We start from the raw sequence: 20866 nt of genomic DNA on the forward strand, positions 1-20866 counted from the left end.
TGATAGACTGATCGATGTTTGAACAGGTGTACCTAATAAAGTGGATGTTGAGTGTATGTAGAACGGGATGAGCGTGAGGAAGACACACCTTCATCCAGCTGGAGGAAGTGCACGGTCCATGCTTCACTTCTGCTTCCCTCATGTCAGCTGAGGGCGACAGAGGGAGGTGTTCCCCCTCCTCCCCGACTCCCAAGATTTCCCTCGCTCCTCAAGAAACTTTCATTTTGGGAAGTCGACACACACACACACATACACACACACACACACATACACACGCACGCACACACGCACATGCACACACACACACGCACATACACACACACACACATACAACGGCGCTCGTCATCTCGTCCTGCCACTGTTTCCCTGGACTAAGACTTGTCTTGACGTTCATTTTACTTTTTCAAAACGCGCACAGGGAAGACTGAAAAACGTTCTGAAGCGCATAGGTGAATAATCTGCAGAGCGTCTTTTTTTATTGTTTTGATTTTTTTTAATTCATTGTCATATTCAGGAAGGGAACTACCGGGATACAAAGGAACAAGACAGTGACATACCCCCCAAAACAGCCTTTTCCACTGACGCTGTTTCATCCGAAACCTTCTTATTTGCTGCTTTGATGTTGTTCTGTCTGTATTTTTTCGGTGAGACGTTCACGGACCCTCGCAGAACACCTGGAATGGAAAAAGTTTATCTGCTTCGACTGGACTGCAGTAAAAACTCCCAAGAAATAATGAAGTAACCGCTATGGAGCCGGACAATGCCCCGTACTCCAAACTCAAAACCACTGGAGTCGGGGGGTGAGTCAATATACAATTAATGTTTATTATTAAAACTCTGCTTTACTTCTTTTTTTAAAACATTTTTTTTAGAAAAAGGTTATTGGGTTCATGTGCTCCTGAACGTCACATTGCTTTTAGAACAAGTGTGTTATGTCTATTTTGGCAATATAATTATAGGTGTTTTGTTTTTAAAAAGTATATTTGCACAATAAATAAAATGGAGAAATTAAAGTACCTTATTTTATTTTACTTTATTTGTGATTTGGGAGTGTTAGTATATACAGTACTTTTGTAAGCTGCAGGTTAGTTTATAAAAACTTTTTTTTTCTTCTTTTAATTAATTCTCTGCCTCAGTGGAGACCAGTGTGCTGTTGTAGTGGGGGTTGTGTCTCTGCAGTTTGTTGCAGAATGAAATGCCAGACGATCTGGGACTGATTTCAGGGAGATGTATGAGAGGAGGGGAGAGGATCAGTCATCTCCTCCTTCTCTTCCCCCCTTGTTGTGTATCTCACTCAGCTGGTTGGCTGTCTGTCTTAATGGGAGGGAAGAATCAAACGTGTTGCATCATATTCCCATGCTGGACATATGAGAGACTTGGTGACAAACTGCAGTGGTATATTAAGAGGAAAGAGGGGAAACCTTTAAGAGCTGCGACTGGCAGTCAGTGTGCCAGTGGTTGACCAATAGTTTTTCTGCGGCTCCCTGGAAAACCACAAAATGTACAAGATTTCCTCTTACTGTTTCTTTATGGTGCTTGTCACTGAGCCTGTACCACTTCAAACATTGCTCACTCAGCATCTAGTTAATGTGCTACATACAACTAAATCATTGCTCCACAGCCTGGTTTCCCTGAAAACCCACGGTCATTCCGTGGTAGAAGTGTAGCACTTGTACCAGTTTGGCAAATTGTTTCATGTTTGTCATTTGGACAGTTTTTAAAGTGACGTGCAAAATTCTCACAAGGAGGTGGAGGGGTCCATGGTGGCATGGAACATGTACTTCTTATACACCAAAATTAGTAGGTATACATGGGATTTTTTAAAAATAATCAGTGGCGTTAGTAGTTTTTGAAAGAGGGGAAGCTCATTTCAGGAGAACTAGAACAAGAAAGTGCGATAATTATGTAAAACTGAAATGCTATAATAGTGTTTTTAAAGTGTATGAAAATGGGCTATATCATCGAGCAAATAATAACATATATAACAACCAGCTATTTGTCTACAGACTTCCCTCACAAAATTGACACAGGCAGAAAAAGCTCCTCTGTTATCTATGTTTCTGCCCACCCACTGCTCCAAGAGAAGCTCAGCTCCAAGAGAAGCTGAGCTTCCGTGGAAGTTGTGTGTGTGACGTTTTTGTCACATTTGTTCAATCACCCTCAAGCTCACCGCAGTGAAACAAACCTGTTCTGTGCCGTCCCATAGAGGACAGCTGAAGCCGAGCTTCAAGTGGTTTTAATGTGGAGGCTGCTACAGGAACAGGAAAATGACGTAAGACGATAAACAAGTGATAAAAAGCTGAACAGAAGAAAACACCACGATGACCTCTGACAATGTCACAGTTACTCTTTTATATATATTTTACTTAAGTCCATCTTTCAAACTCAGGAGTCATTTTAGCTCTCTGCTTTAATGTGAAATTACACACTGGAAACCGTTCAGAATGGTGCAGACGCTGTGACCAGACTGCCAAAATAAAGTAGTCCATGGTGAAGGTATGACGTTCACCTGATAATTGTGTTTACCTTACTGCCAATCAGAGCAGTTATTTGACCCACATGTGAATGTTGATTGCGTCTACTCCAACTGCAGGCAAAAGCCAGATATTAGTGGGTTTCTTGAGCCAAGTAGCAGACCACAGTTCTCGACCAGGTGAAGACCAAACATTACAGTACCAGCTTGGTGTGTTTTAATGATCAAGTTTGAACATTTAGTAGGTTTATTTGGTAGAAGTAAGTGTATAATCACTTTGACATAATAATTTAAAGGAACCTTTTATGGTGCTTTTCCACTATATAGTTCCAGCACGACTTGGCTCAGCACGGCTCTACTCGGTTTGGTATCGTTTTCCATTACTATAGTACCTCCTCAACGTGGGTGGAGTCATCATAGCACAACTGCGTGAAACTGCCGTGACGAGTAAAGCAGTAGTTTTCGGTGTACTGAATCATTAGAATCTGTTAATTAAAAAGACTCTGTTGTGGGAGGTTAAAGTATGTCTTCTGGATTTTTATGTGTTTTTAACTGATCTACAGTTCGACGTTGTTCAGTACGATTCCTGTGTTGGACGTCGCGCTCATGACTCTCTTGCACCGCCTTGAAGCAGAAGCTTAATATGCAAACACACATATTGGACCTTTAACGCTATAACACAGTGTGTTTTTAATGGAAAGGCTGTTGCTTTAAAAAAAACCAAAACAAATACACAACATGATCATGCTTTTTGTGCCAAACCTAACCACATTAATAGTCAGGAACTTATCTTTAATTTCTTCATGTCACCCAAAAGTGGTTCGAACACAATCATATTGATATGCATGTCTGGAGACATACATTACAAATGAGAAACAACATTTATGTTCATCAACATCAGCTCATTCAAATTTGAGGATACTGTAACAAAACGGTAACTGGGTTGTGCTCCAAGAGTTAAACCCCCCCACAAGTTCTCACTTAGTCTCACACAGTTAAAGCCAAATCACCTCTCCAGTGTGAGCAGTCAACACTTCTGTTATCACCTGTCTTAAAACATAAATGTCACTGAGAAATCAATAGTGGGATTTCATGCAGACACGAGGCAATAAAGGTCAACATTGTCATGTGAAAATGGATGTGGTGTAATTACCTACAAAATGACAGCACAATCCTTTAATAGTAAAGGGAAAACACACGACACTAGATATAATGGGTCTTTTGTCTCAATTACCGATAAGGTAATAAGATGCAATGAACTGTGTACAGTATATCCTCCACATGAAATCATACAGGCAATGGAGGTGGTTCAGAGGAAGCTCTAAATCTGCTGAGAAGTGGTTTGTCTGGAAGGAGCAGACAAAGCTTATTTTATTTTGACACACATGTTCATTCTGCAGCAGCAGGTCTTGTCACTGAGTGTGTTTACATGTTAAAAGTCAATAATTAGGGTTTCTTAATGTCATGTAAACACGTTAGTGTGACTAAATTTGAGCTAGTCTTAGTCGGACTAACAATACCTGGATAAGCGATTCGTTGTCCGATTACTCCTGCACGTATACACTTAGTCGGACACCATGCACCATCATTTCCTCTCTGGTCTTTGACCCGGATGTAAAAGGAGACGACGTATAAACTGTAGTTGTGGCGTCTTTCTTTGGACAGCACATGTACAGCAGGTACGAAACATACAGAACCACAGCACGGTCCATCTCACCATCCACTCATCATTTGCTGTTTCTGTGACGTAAAGGTCAAAAGGAAACTGATTCAATATGCACTAGCTTATAGGGAGATGCAGTGGCACCAGATGTACACTAAATAAATAATTCAATTTTCTCCTCTGCATGGATTCTCAGACTCTGCAAGCTGTCCGTTCGCCTGCCTTAGTCTGACTACGACCTTAGCTCGATTATGGTGTGCATGTGAACATACTGACTGTGGTTGGTGCAAGTTCATCAGGCTCAGGCTTGACTATGCCACTTATTAAATGCAAGGGCTTTTCAGGACCAATTTCCTTCAATTCAAGGACAGAATATGCTGACACAGCTTAAGATGGGAGGGCAATTTGTAAGAGCTGCTTCTCCCATGGCATCTTTCTTTTATTGATTTGCAGCACAGTCTGCATCTGTCCAAGTAATTGTTCTTGGGTTCTTGGGCAAGCCAGTGTTTGTAATGTTCTTTAGTGAGCCAGAGATCTTGGAATTTGCATTTCTGAGGCATCACTTAATTTGAGCTCTCTTGCTCATGGTTACTCGCTCATTGTTCTGCATGGAATCTCATTGGTGGAGAGAGTGTGAATAATGCATTCATTCCCATGTACACTAAAAGATTTTAAAGTTGTATGTCGTTTTTGACACAAGCATTAGGAAGTCAATTCAGTTAGAGTTTCTTAATGTCATGACAACATGTTAGTCTGACTAAATTTGATTAATTAAACATGTATACTGCCTGCCGTTTAGAAAAAAGAACAATAATGTGATACATAATAACCGTATGACACATTTTGTAGTTATACTCCATAATACCCCTATTCTGAAACTAGTGAATATTGTAATGTGATTTTATGTGACTTTCAACCCTTTTATTTTTTTCTTTAGGAGAGTTCTGATTCTTTGGACTATACTTTCTTGCACATGCTCTCTGAGGCTTGCACAAGCACAAGGTGAGTACGTTGATGACAAGGGTGTGTGTGTGTGTGTGTATGTGGTTGTTTTGTGTTTTGTGCTGATGTTTGGTAGCTGTTTAGTAGAAGCAGTGAAATAGCAGAGAAAGTTTCAAAAAGTACTTTGCCTTAACATGGGCTCTTGCTATGAATATATGTTCAGTTGCACTTTGGTGCATAAGTTATTCAGAAATGATGTAATACTGCATATTTTGTTTGGTCAGCTGTACCTCTGTCAGCCACTGTCTGATTCAACAAGGTCAAAAACTCAGTGATTCAGTGCGTTAACTCATCTCTGCCAGGCATATTTATTTGTCTCACTGTTTCTCCCTTGAAGTGGATGGTCTGTGCTGAACGCTTAAAACTGAATTAGCAGTGAAGAGCAGACATCCTTGAGAATAAAGCCTCTTATTCAAGACATTATCTTCTAAGAGTTGAGAGCTGCTATATTCAACATTCTCAAATGTTTTGTATTGAAGATATTCAGTTTACTGTCTAAGAGAAGCAAAGAGACCATACCGATTACTTTTATAATGGTTAAATCATAGATTAATCATTGAACATTTTGATTTTTATTAAAACATTAGATTCTACACAGATGCTGCCTTCATTGTATATGCATTCAGTGTAAAATTGTGTAGAATTATACTCATTATGACACACTCTTAAAACTCATTTTTCTTTTTTAGATTGCCATTAATGTAGGCAGTTTATATCAAAGGTGGACTGAAAAGATGTGTACATGCTGCTCCTCAGTAGCATCCTTCTCTCTGGACCAACAGAGCCTTGATTAACATCATGCTATTGCAAATAGCCCAGCTTTAAATGAACACAGTTCATACAAGTTCAATTCCTATGTCTCAATGCCTGAAAAACATCATTCTCTTGTTAAATGTCTTGAAAAAGGTTGTGTTATATGACCCATCAGCCTCTTTGTCGGATATTTTCCATGCTCACTTTAGGTGCATTCTGTCTTCTGCTGACTCACACTCAGCCGTGCCTTGATGTCTGCTTCTCTTGCTGTTACACAACTCAAAGACTCTTATGATCATGTTTTCTGATTTCGCTGCCAATCAAAATCTGCCAGCTTTAATTCAGTGAGAGCACTTCCCAGTTTCTAGATGGCTTTTGATTATGTAAGCCACTGCTCCTGATGATAAATGTTTCTGCCAATTATTCTGTAATTTTACCTTGGTAAGATATATTTTCCCTGCATGATGACTGCTGAGTGTCTGGAGAACAAGATTTTTATATGTAAGGATGGGCTAATTTGCAAAACGCACAACCTAATGAGGCGATAACTTTAAGCAGGCAGGCTGCATTGGGAGTAGCAGTACTGCTGGTTTAGCGTAAAAAAAAGGTGCAGCGTTTGTTTGGATTATTTGAAAGATATTGCCTATATTGTCTTCTGTTTCTGTAACGAGATGGCTTGCAGTGGAAATATATGTAAAACGACTGCATTTTCAGAGTCTAATGTGATCGTTTATCAAACTTCTAATGGAGGATTGTTGTGCTGCAGCATTTTAGTGCAGTGAAAGTGTAGGCTTCTACCGTGTTATAAAAATGATGGATGAAGACATCGGGTATGGGAAAGTGAAGCCATTGCAGAACTTCCAAAAACCTGTTTTCTCTTGAATGATCATCAAGAACCAACTAATGGTTATAAAAAGAGAGAATATAGAGAATACTTATTTACCCCATAGCATCAGTATACATTTACATATAGTAAATGATGGCCCCATTTAATACAGACCTTTAGGTGTGATGGTGTGATTGACAGGATGTCAGTGCTATTCCTCATGATCTGAATAAGATCGTGCTGGCCAAACTCAGAGAGTGACGTAACGTTGGGATGCCACTTGGCGTCGACTTTTCGCCATAAAACCATTTTCCTCAGTCAGAGCTTCACATTTCTTCAGAGGGTTCAGGGCCTGATCAAGGTGAACCACAGTGCAGCGTCCTTAGAGCAGATTCAGGTGTCTCTGTGTGATGTTAGATGTAACACCAGCGATGCTCCTGGTGATAGCTCACCTGTAGCAGTGGCAGGAATCACACCAGCTGCACAGGCTGACCTTCCACGTCTAGAAGGCCACTGTGGTCGAAAGCAAACAGTTTGAATAACAATGGTATTGGTACATAATTCATACAGTATATATAGACATACACTCTGGGGATGTACTCCTTGACCCAAGGAATAATGGAGTGCTAAGATCATCCATCTTAATGTGGAGTAGGAAATTTCGGTAAAGTCAGCGGGGCAGAAATGATACACTTGCTTTTCACTTTTTCAGAAGGTTGCAAAATGAGTCACTTAAGTCCAGATTTGATGGGAAAGCGACAAAAGTAAATCTCAAAGTAAAAGAACTCATTATACAATTTTATTCTAAAGTATTATATTTGATGAGTAGGTTTGTTCTCTTGCTATTGAACTGACCTCCCACTGCCTGCACATGCTGTTTCCACTTTAACATAGTGGCTGTACTTTTCTCAGTTTCCTCTGCAGAGTCATAATTCATAATTTAGTGTTTCATTTTAGTATTCACATTTGGTTTGTGTTATTCTGGAAGAGGATGGACATTTTAGATCCATATTAGCTTTTGTTTAATATATCGTACTGAGAGGAATAGTGGACTGTATTTAGGATATGCTGATGCAGGCTGCAGGGATGGGGTTGATCAGTTCGTAATTTTCCAACCTTGCTAAACTAAACAAAAAGCCTTTGTTTGACAGTACTGATGACTTGCTCCGGTGCTTAACAATAGACAATAGTAAGATATTTGGAACATTTTCATTTTTGATGTTGGATCCAAAACCACATATTACTTTTTGAATGAAATAACTGTTGTGCTTGTGGTGGGTGCTGTTTTCTCCGGTGGGTTCACAATTTGGGTCCATAAGGTTGCATTTAGAATCAATAATCACTGTATGAGAGTATTTTGTGCATAAAAGAAAAGTTATTTAATATTATCTTAGCTGTTGTGACACAATAAATACTTAGTAACACAACCTGGAGAATTCTTTTTCATAGCAATATAGTAATATTCTTTCTTTTTTCATGCTGCTGTGTATGGTCAGTAGTTGCGCAACTTTTTTAATTTGTATAAAGAGTACTGTATAAATAGTCACTTACTGGCTGCAGTTTAAGTGCTTATATCTACGTATATACATACTTAGAATAAAACAAAAGCATTGAGGCAATTATGCACGGTATACAGTAAACACACACAAACACCCCAGTTTGTAAAGCATTGCCCATTTCCTCCCATGAGACACAAGCAGCAATTAAAACCTGCTGAAAATGGCTCAGTTTTCATGAGCTCTAGTCTCTGTCAGAGCGATGAACTCTAATCAGCAATCACAAAGTGAGATATAACTCTTACCACTGTCCTCTTCTGGGACTCGTCCACTCTCCAATTTCCCAACATTATTCTAATTAAGACTGATGCAATGATTACATTGTTTGGTGCAATTACCAGAACTGGTTGTTGATGTATGGACCTATTAGAATTCATCTATTCATTTTTTTTTTGTCTTACTTTTGCTACAGCATTTCTATTAGTTTCACTTTAAGCCGGTGAACTTCCTGCTGCTGTAGCCCTGTAGTATTGTTGTTAACAGTTATATTGTATGTTTTTAACAGTTTGTCAAGTGGACAAATGAAATGTGTCTGAGATTCAACTTTTTCTTTTTCGTATACATTTTTTGTCCTTTTTGTGGTCTTTGCCTGTACTGGAGTTATCTTGTCAATGTTGAAAGTAAATGTTCTTGTATGATTTATACTCATATATTACATCGTATTGTTATGAAAAGGTAGCTTTTGTTTGGTATCTCTATGCCTTCAAGTCACTGACTTCCCCTCTCTTGTTTTTTGAAGATGTGGATGTTCTGCAGCAGCTTGGGCTTTCTGGGCGAAGGGCAGATGGGTTATCATCTTCAGGCACTCGCCCCATCCCAAATGGCATCATCCCCTTCAAGTCTGGAGTCATCCTCACTCCGAGGGCACGTGTCCAGGTGCCTCTGCGCACTGTTCTCCCTGCTGACTACAGCTTGACCAACCTCTCCATGATCCTCAGCTTCTCTGTGCATCGCATCAACAATGCTTTCCTTTTCTCAGTTCTGTCAAAAAAACGGAAAGTTCAACTTGCATTGCAGTTCGTTCCGGGTAAGGTTGTGGTACACTTGGGGCAAAGGAACTCTGTGAGTTTTGACTATGATGTCCATGATGGCCGGTGGCACAGTCTTGCCTTGGATGTCCAAGGCCATCAAGTGTTTTTACACACATCTTGTGGAAAGAAAAGCTTACATATGGACTTGCATTCTAAAAAAGCAGAGGTCCTAGATCCAGAGAGCTCTTTCCTGCTGGGCAAAATAAACCACAACTCGGTGCCGTTTGAAGGTGCCATCTGTCAATTTGACATTTATCCATCTGCTAAGGCAGCTCATAACTATTGTGATTACATTAAGAAACACTGCCGAGAAGCTGACACATATCGGCCAGTGTTTCCACCCCTGCTACCTCTATTTTCCACAGATCCAAACGTTACTGTCACTCACATAACTCCATTGTCCCTGACGGAGCTTTCCAAAAAGGGTCATAGACCTACTATGGCCTTGACTGAAGAAAACATCAGGACTACAATGCTTGTATTAACGGACCACTTACCGATGCAGAACGAAACATCTGTGTTTCAGACCATCAACACTCCAGAACCTGATGCTGTATCTGTTTCTCCTCCAGTTCTTCCAGGGTTGGAAAGCCCGTTAAACTTTCCGACTCAAACAGTTACAACATCTCTGAGGATCAGTGTGACAAATCCAAACCTAACCGCCAGAAAGCAAGGAGATACTAACTCCCCAAAACCTTCTGGGAATAGTATGGATCTACCTGCCTCAATTAGACCCTTTGAGATGCAGCCAAACCTCCAGACCACAGCTGCTTCTCCTTCAAACACCTACCTTCCCCATAAAAAGCAGTTGAGCACAGTAGCTCCAAAGGATCCTGAGCCCAAAGTGACCAGCGTGCAGGATGTCAGACCCACCTCGAATATTCCAGTCACTCCAGCTGCCACAGATGGCTTTCAAACATTTGACCAGGAACCAACCCACTACTCTTTGCTGGCTGGACCACCTGGACTAAAGGGAGAACCAGGACCACCGGTGAGTGTGAGCTCTAAACTAACACTGCACCAGATTTAAAAGCATGTCTCTTACACCCTTCAGCTACAATGAGTGCATCTTTATACATGCACTGCAGGAATGTTCGTTTATTACATGATTTATTTACAGCCTAATCTTTCTGTGTTCATTTTATGAATGAACTGTAATGAATTGGAGCAGCTGAATGGTAACAGATGCACGTTTGAATTCCTGGCTGCCATTTTTCTGTGGTCTGGGCCAAGTTCATAATACATCTTTATATCACAATGAAGTTTGACAACTTATGTTTTGCCATCCATCATATTTGGAACTGTTGCTGTTATGTCTCTCAGTTGTGTGGTTTCTCCAATTTGGCAGCCACCAAGCGTTTTGCATCTCAAAAGTGTTTGCTGATTTGACAGCCGATATGTTAATTAATGACTAGGATCGTTGAGCTGTTTGATTTCCCCATTTCGACTGACGAAACATGCTCGTGTGCAGTGAGGTGTTAGAGTCTTCTGAAAGGGGGTGTGACTGCTCTGAGAATGGATACCTTAAAGCGAGGATTTTCAGAATTAAAACACTTGATACAATTAATGATATAAAGGTAAAAACAGTATATAAAATATGGATACAATTAAATTACGGAGAATTTTTCTACTTTAAAGCGGAACTATGCAGGATGTTTACCCTAACTTAACAGCTTTGGAGTCATTGTGATAGTTAAATGGCTTGTTGTGGCGAGAGTCGGAGCTGTCTCCACTCCCCCACGATTGTTTAGCAGAAAATCAGCCTTGCAAGATCATGGCAACCCGAAACCAGGACAAAATTGCCTGATGATGCTACACACCCACGCCTCCCAGCCAGGTACCAGCTGTTAAGATTAAGGCAGCGAGGGTGTTATTTTAAGCATTCATCATGGCAGAGCTGGTGAAAAAGAAACAACACGTCAGAAGAAGCGAGGAAGAGGAAATGACTGTCTGTTCTGTCAGAGAGGGGCCACACACGAGTAAATATTGGCCTTTTCCTTGCAAAACGGAAGCCGACCTGGCATTTTTGCTGTTGTACTTTGTAAGTATATTTGAGATAGACTCTCTGTTCTCTATGTACTGTATGTACAGTATGTGTATTTGCACTTCCTCGATGCTTGCTATTGTTGTAAATGTGTTACCATTTTTATGAACGATGTCTGTTGCTGGTTTGTTATCGGTGGGTGGTTGGCTGTTCTTCTGTCGGCATGGACGTGGCTCCACGGCGTGTGTTTGCCGGCTAAGTTGAAAACAAATGCACATGGCCAGGAGAGTGGAAGGAAAGGGAAGGGAAGGGAAGGGAAGGGAAGGGAAGGGGGGAGCATCAGTGGTGATTTTTCACGACAATGAGGATAAAGCAGTAGACACAAGGGCGAGCCCTGTGGAGAAAAAGGCGACTTGTATCCAGCGTTTAACATTTAGGAGGGTTTATTGACAGAAATTGAATATACTACCCACACATGGCTTTAAAATGTCATTATTTGTGTACTTTAGGCAGGGACCTTCTTTACAGAGGCTACCATCTTGCGCTGCCATGTTTTTGAGGAAATAGTAGTGAGATTGGAGAAGGTTTTGAAAGAGTGTTTACATTCTCTCTGGTATGTGAAGGCCACCATAGTTCCCTGATGAGGAAAGGGAGCGGTGAGTGGAGGAGTCCTCATTTGTTGTCGTCTCCTGTCTGACCATTAGATAGAACTCACACCAGACCTTTACAGCTATGTGGACTTTCTTGGTTGGAATGTCAGAATGCTTTTTGGGAATTGTAAATTAATTATCGTTTCTTTTAAAGAACAGTTTCGTAAAAACAAAAAAGGGTGTAGTTCAACAGTTTTGTCTATCATTTTGATATTAATTTATTGGACAGACATTTGATTGCTTGATGATGTGCAGATATCACCATATCTGCAACAACGTGAGTTGTTTCCGAATAACATAATGCTCACCAGCGCTGCAATAGTAGCCGAAAATGCTCATTGTGTGTTGAGAGCCTGATGGTTACTAAATGGTTTTCTAAAGAGATGGAGGCCCTGTTCGTACCTGGTATTAACATGAGTCACTACATGTGTCTTGAGTGAGAGAATCTCACATACCCCGCTCTAAACACGTACGTCATTGTTTAGACCGAAACCATTGTTTTTACCATTTCGAGAGGCAGCAGTGTGTCTCATCTACTTAGTCTGCTGGAAATATAACAATATAAGTACAAACTCCAGCTCACACAGAGGACGTTGGTTGAGCAGGCAGTCCTTTAATGTGTCTGGAGACGCATCTGTGAACACAGCAACATAAGAGTGTGGTCTAAACGACTGGATGTCAGTGTAATCACAAGGCATCTTGGGTACATCGGTACTTTAAACTTGTACTGCTTTTATAAAACACTTTGGCTCAGCCCGTCTTGTTTTTTTTTTATTGTGCTATATAAATAAACATGACTTGACTAAACCACTTGTGATTGGATCACCCAAGACGCATGTGAATGATGTGAACAAACCTTAAGGTTGCTGAAATCTCTTTGGCTTTTCAAATTGCTGTCTGGCTGAGGGAGTAAAATATTGATCCTGCCCAAGTCAGACGAAAGTGCTCTATACGTCTGACATTATTACAGATGCCAGCTGGACTGCCTCAAGCTGTTTTCAGGCCAACGTTACACTTCCTCTGTTCAATTTATTACAATCCTAACATCTCAAGCAAACATAAGTTCCCCAGTTTGACCCCTCATTATATTTGACCTTTTGCTGGAGTTTTGCTAATGCATGTATGAAATTGCTTAATAGCCTTAACGTGACTGTGCCAGTGTCGACGTCCCTGCCAGCACAATGAGTCAGACTTATAGTCATGGTTTTGCACAAAAGTAATGTTGGCTCCAGAAACATGGGGCTGATCAAGCCTCTAACAAGAATGTCATCTCACTGATTGAGTGCAAGTGTCAGCCAACTTTATCACGAAAACCTATGTAGTTACTCATTAAAACATCAAATTTCATTCTAAATACTTTCCAATAAAGATTGCTCAAGACTTATATTCCCTCATTTGTATATTTACAGACTTGCTTTACACTGTCCCTAACATCTTTTATCTTTTCCTTTAAGGGCCTTCAAGGACTTCCAGGGTTGCCTGGAAAGCCAGGGAAGAGAGGCCCTCGGGTGAGTGTCTCCCAACCTGTGACAACTTTCCATTTACCTTTCAATACTTCCCCTTTTTAGATTGATATTTTCTTCATACCCTTTCAGAATCTTCCATATGTACCACACCGTATCTTAATGATGCCATATCTCATGTTTATAGTATGATAACACCACTGGGATTGCACTGACATGGAAGACCTTTAAGCATTTTGATGAAGTACTCAGTGACTTTCTTTGGATTGCAGAACATAATCCAGCCAGACGTTAGTTTTCTTTGGCTCTGGATTTGATCAAGCTGTGCTCCTCCACTGCCAAAGTCCATTTGTAAAGTTGGAGACCAAACAACCATATGCTGTAAAACCTATGGGTTGCCAATTTAAAATTAATTGAACACATACGGGAGGTATTTGATGGACCTGAAAAAAGATAAGGTAGCTTGAGCAATCATTTAAACGGTGCCTACATGTAAAACAAAGGATTTGTTTTCATCTGCCATTAGTTATGGACTATGTTAAACTCTGTGACGGCTTCTACTGTAATGAAAGTGTATTGAACTCAGTTCTTTGGTGTCGTGTCTCTCACTTTGGGGCTAAGTGTCATTCCTGGTGGAACCAAAGAGTGAGTGCATATGTTATCTTAAGCTCGTGTAAGCTCGAGGAAATTCAAGAGAAGGGAAAACACTGCGAGATGATTTGTCCCCAGTAACAGCTTGTTTTTTAATGTATTTTTAAGGACCCTATTACTGATGATTGTATATTCATTTTTAATTGCCCTTCCTTCTCCGTGATATGAAAATGAATGACAAAAACCTTGGACTTCAGTAAAAACAAAGGTGTAATATTTAATACTTTTTTTTAATTTAATTTAATTTAATTTAATTTAATTTAATTTAATGCAACACTGTGCAACTTTTGCTGGATCTGGTTCTGTTGTAGCAAACACAATGAAAGCACATGTTTGATGACTTTTAAAGGCTCATTTATGCTTAATGATGCCCAACTCAACAATAACGTGATCATTTTGTCACATTCTGATGATGACAGAGACAGCAGAGGACATTCGACAATCTCCTCTGCTGTCTCCGTGTTCTGACAACGGCAAACATGGAGACATCTGAGGAGACTATTTTTGTCACTATTATCACCATCTCCTCCACGGTCTCCACATTTGTTGTTATTAGAGATCTCGTAACTCTTGTGCTGCCCACAAGAACGCATGGAAGTATGTGGTCATTGAGCAGTGATGGTTACTTGACATGGGATCTCTATTTGTACGTGAATTGAAGATGCTGGGCCTGATAGTGGCAGTTTGAGTCACTGCCTTTCATAGAGTTATACACCTGTCACAGTGTTTCTCCCTGGTCACGAAACTTAGTGCAAGGACAGAGGTTCAGGTGCAGACTGTTATTCCTGAATAACTCATCGAAATGATGTTGAACCTGTTAAAACAAGTTGCATATTGGTGCTTTGAGGCAATAAAAAAGATTGATGGGAATATTGGTTTCTCTTTCGCAGAGCAGAGCATTCGTGCTACCAAGGACTGTGTGTGCGTGTGTGTGTGTGTGTGTGTGTGTGTGTGTACTACCTGACACAGCCCTGTGGTCGGGCTCAGAGGGGTGGGCTGTGGGAACACAATCTCTTTAAACAAGAAACAAGGGAAGCTTTGTCCCCATCTTATTAAAGGCATTTGAGACCCTTTCTGGAGCTCGGCAGCTCTGTCCAGTCGCGCACTAACCTCTGTAGAGTTCATTCATCAGAGAGCTCTTGAGATACAACTGCAGGCCATTTTAGAGTGAAAACAAAACACTGTGGTTGTGGCTTTCAGTGATTGTTTTCTTTTTTTTTCTTAATATGGTTTGTGTGATTACAGGATCAGCACAAAACTCTCTAACAGATTCTGATCTTGGAAAAGTTGGCCAGAGCGTGTGTGCTGATGGGTGTGCATACCAAACCAAATCGAAATCTTGATTTACAGAGTTAGAGACCGAAGCCACCTTTCGATTTATTCCCGTCCATACTGCTCCTCTGATGATTTGCTTTGAGCAGCTCTACGATTCGGAATGGCCTCACCTCATTTCTTATTCTACTTACAAGGCAGATACAGAGAAAGTCCCATGACACAGACAGCAGTGCGGTCTTTCTGCGAGAAGCACTCTCATTCTACACAAAATCTACAGCCGCTGAAGTGAGACAGTGCACAAAGGGCTTTTCCTCCGTGACAGCAAGGTGTCATGTCTGACTGAGCAGACTTATAGCAGCAGCCATACACATGAGAGCGTCCACGCCATAAGAACAGTTGAGTTGACCCAGCCCTGAAGGGGAGGCTTGGGAGTGGATCAAAGAGGGCTTTGTGCACAGAAGACAGACCTACCAGCACACACTATATGTGAAAACATTTGCATTACTGGAGGTTTGACAGTGAGTGACAAGGCAGACTATGGAGACTTAACTCTGTGGGTGCCACTGCATGACTAATGTGGAAAACTGAGCTGATTAATGTGTGTTGAACATTTTGAGATTCTTCTGAAATGGACTACATGTGTATGCATGAATGAGCATTCTCTTAGAGGCTTCATTAGGCCGTTACTCGTTGCTCAGACATTTTCCTCTATTAACCTAAGCTAATGGGTAGCACATTTAGGGAGTTGAAGTTCGCCGTGGGTTCACACAAGATGCTAGTTGGTTCATCGCTATTGATTTGGTCCCGTTTATTAACAGAGAATCTATGCATGTTGTTTAATCTCTCTGTTCTCTTTATGTATCACTGTATGATTGTTATGAATTTTTTTTTTGTCACAAGTTTGATGTTCTCCATGTCTGTGTGGGTTTTCTCCAGAGACTCCAACTTTCTACCACAGTCCAAACATATTTGCAGACTGGGGTTGGGCTAATTTGAGACTCTAAAGTTGGGCTGTAGATGTGCGTGTGAGTGTGAATGGTTGTTTTTCTCTATATGTTTGCCATGTGATAGGCTAGTGACTTGTTCAGGGTGAACTCTGCCCCGCACTCATTGTGACCTGAGGCTGAGGCTGAACTTGCCTCGCAACCCTCAAAGGATCAGGACTATAGATGGAAGGATGAATGCATGGTGAAAAAGATAAAATATTATTAAAAATATTTCAGAAGGTATCAGTTTACTTTAGGTCTGTCTACCATATCTATCTTGTTTTGCACAAAGTAAGTAATGAAGCTCATGTTTATAGCTGCAGCAATTGTCATTTGTTTTCAATAGGAATATTAATTAAAGAAACAAGACTACTACCGCAACTATTTTATCTGGCAATACATGCCAACACGTTTTGAGGTCTTTATGATCATTTTGATGTTTTTTTAATTGATTTTTTTCAATATATTTCACAGAAAACCCATGATTTATGATTTTTGTGCTTGAAAATCATAAAGGAGTGGTGCCTCCTTTATTCCCACTGTGAACAGTTGTTGAAGTAACTTTAGTTAGTGTGGAGGAAAACTTGAATTATAACTTAATGAACACTTAAAGACTTAAAGTGACAGAAGCAAAATCAAGAGTAATCATGAAGAGGTTACAAATAGTAGCTAGCCTGGCATGTTTGCTACAGTGACAGCACAATGGCTGGTTGAAACCTCATATAAAAGCAGTTTTGTAAATAAAATACAATTAAAATAAAGACAATTTTAACATGAGTATCCTATAATGGCCTATAAATACGGTAGCACTCTGACTGTGGCTTGTTCCTTAAGTCATTGACTCACATCATAAACCAGGCCACAGATTTGACATACAGGTGTGTGTGTGTGTGTGTGTGTATGTATGTGTATGTGCTGGTCTGGGTTTGCATTAGTGCTCCTGTGTATGTTGGTGGAGAATCTAAATGGTTGCTTGTTTTTCAACTATTAATCAAAGAGGTTATTCCACCAAAGAGTTTGTTCCACCTCTCACCCACACGTGTAGATAGATAGACAAAGTGACTCATTCTTCCATTATCCTCATCTCTGATGGGAGAGCAGCCACCCACCTTGTCATCAGCACCTTCGTATAGTGAGAGTGCAGTTTGTAATATTCTGCTCTGACCTCGCTATTTCTCTCGGTCTCCTCTTGCCCATGCTTGCTATGTGGAGATAATGACTTCCATACGTTTTAATATCCAGCTAGTGAAAGAGCGAATGTTCCAAATAGAGGAGGAGGAGGAGGAGGAGGAGGAGGGAGGAGGAGGGAGGAGGGAGGAAATCTGTAGATGAGCTTCTGTTAAGTGTCTCCATATGTCTAACAGCAAGCGCCAGTGAGGGGAGAGGCCTGGCCAGTGCGATGGTACGGGAGGTGGACCCGGGCTGTTTGACTCCTCGCTAACGTCTGATAATGGAGCTCAGATAAATAACAGAGACAGAGACCGGCTGGATCACCCAACTGTATTCATGCACCTCCTGGCCCCCCTCCCCCTGTCTGTTTGAGTCCGAGTAATCCTACCCTTCACTTTCACCTTCAGCTTGGAGGAAAATGTCTCTCTTCCCATCCCCATGGAAAGTCTGGACAACTCAACGAGGGAGCTGATGATACAGTAGCTCCCTCTCCAAACCCTCAGAACATGTAACAAAGCTTTTAGTTTCGCTGGAGAAGATTTTTCATTGCTCAGCGTTTCAGCTCAGCTCCACACACACAAATGTGCAGTTAAATGGAAGACTCCTTGGTTGGATGCCTCAGGAAGTTGTGGCTTTATTTTTCCAAACAATCCCTCTCTGCAGCTTGTTTTAATTTATCGTCCTTTCAACCAGAGAAAAAGAAATTGTATATCATCATTCTCTGCTCCTGTACATCTTACCCACCTGGCTAAAACCTTTGGCACGAAAAAAAGCCTCAAGAATTGCATCCAAGCTCAACAAGGAACTGTGTTTGTGACACAAAGCTCTCGGGAGATATGTTGTGATGGAGTGGAGTGGCCTTAACTTTGTGGGACCCCTGAAAACAGTGGAAAAGTCTGGGCAGGAGGAAAATCACATCCATATGTCAGAACTTGGACAGTCAGGCAGACAAACAGGCACAGCGTGTCTCACAGAGCACCTACATATACACAAACAGAGAGAGACCTCGCTGACCTGTCCCACAACACAGGTGGTGGACAGGGGAAAAGTATATGCATGCACCTCATATACCACACTTACTCTTGCTCTCTTTGCTTTTGAAATGGGCCGATGAATGCTAAATGACTCACCTTCGCTCTGATTATGTCTCTCATTCTAGGGTCCCCCTGGTCCTCATGGAAACCCTGGTCCACCAGGACCTCCTGGAGTGAAGGTACATCTTTGATGAAAAAAATGATGTCCTCTTAAATATTTTTAGCACGGCCTGAGATTGGTCACATTGTCCCATCATGGGCCAGCTCTCCCCCAAGGCTGGGAGGTGCAGACGTCAAGTTCTCTCTCAGATGACTTGATTTATGTAATGCTGGATGGTTAACATGGAATTACTGATCCATGAATAACAACAAAACAATCCTGCCCTCTCCTGCCTTCAGTGGATTATGTAAAAAAGTGATCCCACTTTACTGGAATCTGCTAAAATGATTGACTAGATAATAAATACTTTATCCAACACAAAATTAGAAGATTCTCATTTCAAATCCTGGTTCAACTGATATTCTGTGAAGGGTTTGCATGTTTTTCTAGTGCCTGCGCGTGTTCTCTTCTGATACTCCATCGTCCTCCAACAGTCTTATGACATGCAGTAAAAAAAGACTATTGGTGTTAATGTGAGTGTGAATGGCTGTTTGTCTCTGTAGAAAGATAAATTATGCCATGTCTCTAAATTCAACCTCTCAATAATGCAAGTAGGTCTAGAAAAGTTCACATATTATAAATACAATGAAATAATTGGCAGCTCTTTGACATTGTACATTTTAAGAGCAGATATTCCTTGTGGATTTTCCTTTTTTTCCGATGTTGTTTATGATTCAGCTTGTGCATATCCGGGGTCAAATCCTCTTCAAACTAAATTCAAAGTTCATCTCCTCTCCCCTCAGCCATTTGTGTCAGTTCAGGGAAAGAACAGAAGTTTTACGACTTTCTACCTCACTAATTTGCAAGTACTTGACATCAGTGTGTGTTCCAGATGGTTTGAGCTGTCAGCAGAGAGCGTTGTTTAGCATAATATGTCAGTCTGATATCACAAAGGAGTCAGCACTGGGATTTCAATCCAGTACCTAGTCCATTGAAATGCAAGGAATTACAGCCTTTTCCTACATCTTTAAGTTAAAAACAAACAAACAAACAAACAATAACAAAAAAAAAACATAATTGATACCAGGCTTTGGAACTGCTTAAGCCAAACCCATAACTCTATATCATACATATGTGTTAGCTGGAGCCGAACCAAACCTGCCTGGCTCAATTTGACTCATTTGCACACAAACCTCAAACCGCACACAGTCTGGTCTGGCACAGTTTCCAGTTTTAAGAGAAATAAACCATTTGGATGAAAACATTCTCTGTGAAAGCTAAATTTTGTTTTGAACATGTGACTTTTTCTGGATGGAATGATGATGAATGTAGGCACGATGATGATCAAGCACCTACCACTTGTAAATGGCCTATCATGAGAGTAAACATGTTAAGTTCATGAAGGCATGAGATACACATACAGAATACATAGAATCATTAGAAGGATACAAGTGCTTGTTGAGGCCTTGAGCTTTAACAGGAAATGATCCGATTTAGAACTGAACTGAAGTTCTTAAAATAATCTAGCTGGGGTGAAAACCTTTAGAGAGTGGAAAGACACAGTGTTCATGTAGACTATATTGCTCTTGGCTGGAGCAGCACTCCCACAGATTGTCTCATGCCAAGTTGTAGCCGACACTAACATGCAGGTTTTAATGGGCCGAATACTAACTTACTTTGTAACTCTCCTCACACATGAATGAACTTCTCGTGTGAAGGTTTGGGGAAAATATTCCTCCACACTTCTTTTAAATGTGTCCACAGGATCAAACCTACTGTGACATCACCTACTGGTTTATGGACTGCCATTTGGAAGTGTTGAGTTTAATATTTTGAGACCAAGAGTAACCATATTTGGAACAGTGGGATCTGCCTACACCGACAACCTGGTGTATCCTTGCACCAGTACATGACGGTGCAAGTCATGGTTTTTTCCTCTAAGTAGGAGCATAATACACAAAAAGGACCTAAAACTGGTGACTGAGACCATAAACTCATGAAAATGGGTACCACTTCTCAAAGTAACACCATTATCACCAACGTTAAAATACAGTGGTGTTAATAGGCCGAACAAAGTCCGCTACAGGCTTCCCGATAAGATCATTTACTGTCTTATCATCCTCCTTCAATCACATACCCTGGTACAGTATTTCAGATTTTCCACCAGTACCACCAGAGGAAACTTGTGTTCCCCTGGTGGTACACGTACCACAGTTTGAGGATCACGGCCATAGAATAAAGGCCTTTGC

The 20866-nt window shown here is 40.8% G+C and overlaps 1 protein-coding gene across 2 annotated transcripts in view; it reads left to right on the forward strand.

The window, feature by feature from the left end:
* Positions 1–270: 270 nt before the first annotated feature.
* Positions 271–20866, forward strand: part of col27a1b (collagen, type XXVII, alpha 1b) — a 69845-nt gene continuing 49249 nt past the window's right edge. For both annotated transcript variants that reach the window (XM_058636437.1, XM_058636438.1), the window contains exons 1-5: positions 271–800; positions 5074–5138; positions 9013–10295; positions 13393–13446; positions 18643–18696. In XM_058636437.1, coding sequence (XP_058492420.1) covers positions 748–800; positions 5074–5138; positions 9013–10295; positions 13393–13446; positions 18643–18696 — 1509 coding nt within the window. In that variant the 5' untranslated portion in view covers positions 271–747. The remainder of the gene's footprint in view (positions 801–5073; positions 5139–9012; positions 10296–13392; positions 13447–18642; positions 18697–20866) is intronic.

This window comes from Solea solea, chromosome 8, assembly GCF_958295425.1.
Source record: "Solea solea chromosome 8, fSolSol10.1, whole genome shotgun sequence".
NCBI classification, from domain to species: Eukaryota; Metazoa; Chordata; class Actinopteri; order Pleuronectiformes; family Soleidae; genus Solea; species Solea solea.